At 53.9% G+C, this 3,282-nt stretch overlaps 1 protein-coding gene across 1 annotated transcript; it reads left to right on the top strand.

The window, feature by feature from the left end:
• Positions 1-2,548: 2,548 nt before the first annotated feature.
• On the top strand, positions 2,549-2,963 carry CSUI_004643 (retrotransposon ty3-gypsy subclass; the record flags this gene model as incomplete). Its single annotated transcript, XM_068064828.1, has 2 exons — positions 2,549-2,753; positions 2,851-2,963. Coding segments are annotated over 2 exons (315 nt in total), but the record flags the coding sequence as incomplete, so codon positions are not given.
• Positions 2,964-3,282: the final 319 nt, after the last annotated feature.

Here is a 3,282-nt window from a genome sequence, read left to right as displayed (position 1 = left end):
ATCACAGCACACGCATTACACTAAAAAAGGAAGGCAACAGTACGAAGCAGCAGTACGGATCACCAAGAAACTCACTGAAAAGAGAAGTGACTTGGGTTCTGCCAACGGCCCGCGGACCAACAACACGGACAACGATAACAGGAAGAGTATGCCTGAATGCTGGGAAGCCAGTCGGGCACATTTTGTGTTGCCCCCGGCTGGAGTGTTGCCTGCTCCTCTTGGAGTTGTTTCATTTGTCTTTGCACCCGTTCTTGAAGCTCGTGCGCTCGCAACGAGGCCACTCAGGAGGCTTTCGGAAGGTGTTCGTAGTGAAGCGCCGACACGCTGGGTTAAGAGGAAGATGCTGCTGGGAAGGTATGATGACTAGGAGCCTCGGTGAATCCAGATACTGCGGCAGTGTGTGTTAAGCCGAGAGAAACATTTCGAACTGAGCCACGCGATGGCGGCTACTCTAGGCTCTTGAGCAGCGGCCCTGATCGCCTTGCCTGGGTGGTTTCTCGGTTGAAGGGCTCTCTTCATAACAGAAGGGGGTGCGAATTTCTGTGGTGCCCGTTGTACAACAAGGGGCGCCACTGGATATGGAGTTTCGCGGGTGTCTGTAACGCCAGCGACACGTCTCTGCGCGATGAGCGCGCAGCCTGTGTTGGGCTCTAGTAACCGTGATGCCTCCTAACGTGTTTGCGGGCACGAGGCCCGCTAGTGTGTTGGTTGTGAGTACGGAGTGCAACCCCTCGCGTGTGGGGAAGGGAACAGAAAAGTGCTTTCTTGGAAGCCTGACCGTTACACGCGGTAGCACTGCATGATTCACGGGCCGGAGAACTTTGCCTTTTTCCACTTCTGATTTGCGTGCGCTGCACGAGCGTTGGTGCTAGAGTCGATAATGTCCGCGCGCGGCAGAGAGCCGGTGCCCGGCTGCTCGGGCGATGCCGGCGCAATTAGAGAGCAGTACGAGCAGCAGGCGCTCGTGTTGCTGCTGAAACAACGACTCCGACGACTACAACCTACGTGTTATGAAGGCAGTCCGGACCTTGCCAACTTTCAAACTTTTTGCTTCGATTGCCGTCGTTACCTCGACCAGTTTAGCAAGTTGACTGAAGAGGACCGCACTCAACAGGCGTCCCTTTTCCTCGCAGGTGAGGCGAAGAACTTCTCTCGGTGTGTGAAAGAGACAGGCCCACCCGAAGAGCGCCCGAAGACTCTTGACAAATTCTTCGGTATTTTATGGCAAAGATTTATTCCCCAGAACTCGGAGTGGGATGTTCTGCAAGAACTAACTGAAGTAAAAATGTGTCCAGGAAGGCCACAACAATACACTGCAGCCTTCCAGTAACGACTGCTACGTGCGAACAAGCTGGACGACCACATGAAACGCTTCTTCTTTTTCCGGGGGTTGGATAAGCACACGAAAGATGCGTCAGTTACCGTCAAGAATGCGCCCCTAACGGACCTCTATAGGATGGTGCAACGTTTAGGAGCACGCCACCAGCCACTCGGGAATCTGCCAACGGAGACTAGGAATGCCGCTGAGGATCATTTTACGGAGGCACACAATTTGCAGGGCGATGGATACTAGCGAAACATTCACTACAGCCGCGCAGCGTGGATTTCACTACCGAGACCGGCGTGCAGGAAGACAGCAAACAAGCGGATGGAACGGCAGAAGGCCACAGCATAAGCAACCTTTTCGAGCCAGTAGTTTAACGTGTTCCTACTGTAAGAAACCGGGACACAATTACAATGCATGTCAAGCTATTCGCCGAGACCTCATGAAAGGTAGAGTCACCGCGGCAGTGGCCGCCGTAGAAATTAAGAAAGGAGGGAGCCGGGAAACGACGACCTCCACCACTGGGCGCATGGAAGGTCAGGTCAGGTTGCCCGTTGTGGCCAACGCGATGACTCTCAATATTTTCATTGGCGGGGTGAGCGGGCGAGCGCTGGTCCACAGTGGGTCGCGCGTCGACATCGTAAACCGACGTTTAGCAGAACGGTGCGTGCGTTCGTTTTTCAGCGCAAAGAAGAGGCTTGTAATAATGTTCGCCAGCGGGCAGACAGACCGCAACATTGCAATCACAGAGCCTATCGAGATCGCCATGGAAAGTGCTTGTGGTGTACTCGCTGAAAGGAGGCCATTCTTTGTGGCCGACACGACGTTATCTTGGGACTGCCCTGGATGAACTACTGGAACGCGTCCCTTTGTTATGTGGGCGCTGGCGTCAACCTCAGGGGAAAGCCCAGCAGCACCTATGTACCAGCTGCGCTCCCGGCGAGCTCCGTGGGGGGAGATCCTATAAAAGTGCACCAAATGGCTATAAAGTGTTCAACTGCGCGTTCCACGAAAGGCGTGCTCGATGCAACTCAGATCCAAGTGTGGTACTTTCTTGCGCCCTTATCGAAGCCAACGAAGTTGGGACCCACCTGGGTGATTGCGACTTTGCTTCCCTGGCAAAAATAAGCCAAGCAACAGAAAAAGGGGTGGGACGCCTGTCTGTTGGGACCGAGGCAACTTTTGAAAACTACTCGGACGTGTTACCCGAGGAGCTCCCCGTAGGCCCCCCGCACAAGACTCGGATGGAGATCTTGCTGCCAGGCGAGACGCCTCCGAACTCTCCACTACGGCGTATGAACCCAAAGGAACAGCGCGAAGTTCGGCGGCTCATCGAGGACTACCTAAGCAAAGGATAAATAAGACCGTCGGAGTCACCTTTCGCCGCACCGCAACTGCCAGTGAAGAAAAAGGATGGAAGCTGGCGGATGTGCGTCGATTATAGAGCCCTCAACAAAATCACGGTGAAGAACAGATACCCCATTGTGAGGCTGGACGACTTATGAGATGTTCTGGCGGGTGCCAAGGTTTTCTCTAAAATCGATCTCCGTAGGGGATATCACCAGATTGGCATTAAGGGGGAGGACAAACCAAAGACCGCATTCAGCACTCGCTTGGATTTTACGAAGGAAACGTAATGCCATTCGGTCTCGCCAACGCGCCTAGCGCGTTCCAGTCAGTGATGCACGAAGTGCTGGGGGACCTGCTTGATCAAACCGTCGTAGTGTACTTAGACGACATACTAGTATTCAGCAAAACGGTAGAAGAACGCGAGAGGCACCTGCGCGGAGTACTAGAAAGAGTGCGCCGCTACAAGCTCTATGCAAACAAAGGCAAGTGCGAGTTCTACCGAGACTCTGTCTTATTCTTGGGAGTTGTGCTTTCCGGCGAAGTGTTGCTACCGGACCCAACAAAAAGAGAAGCACTGGCAAACTGGAGAACTCCTCTGGCGAACAAGC

The sequence above is a fragment of the Cystoisospora suis genome (genome assembly GCF_002600585.1).
Source record: "Cystoisospora suis strain Wien I chromosome Unknown contig_2196, whole genome shotgun sequence".
Classification (NCBI taxonomy): domain Eukaryota; phylum Apicomplexa; class Conoidasida; order Eucoccidiorida; family Sarcocystidae; genus Cystoisospora; species Cystoisospora suis.
Note: the sequence above shows the minus strand (reverse complement) of the source record. Positions and strands in the feature narration are given on the sequence as shown.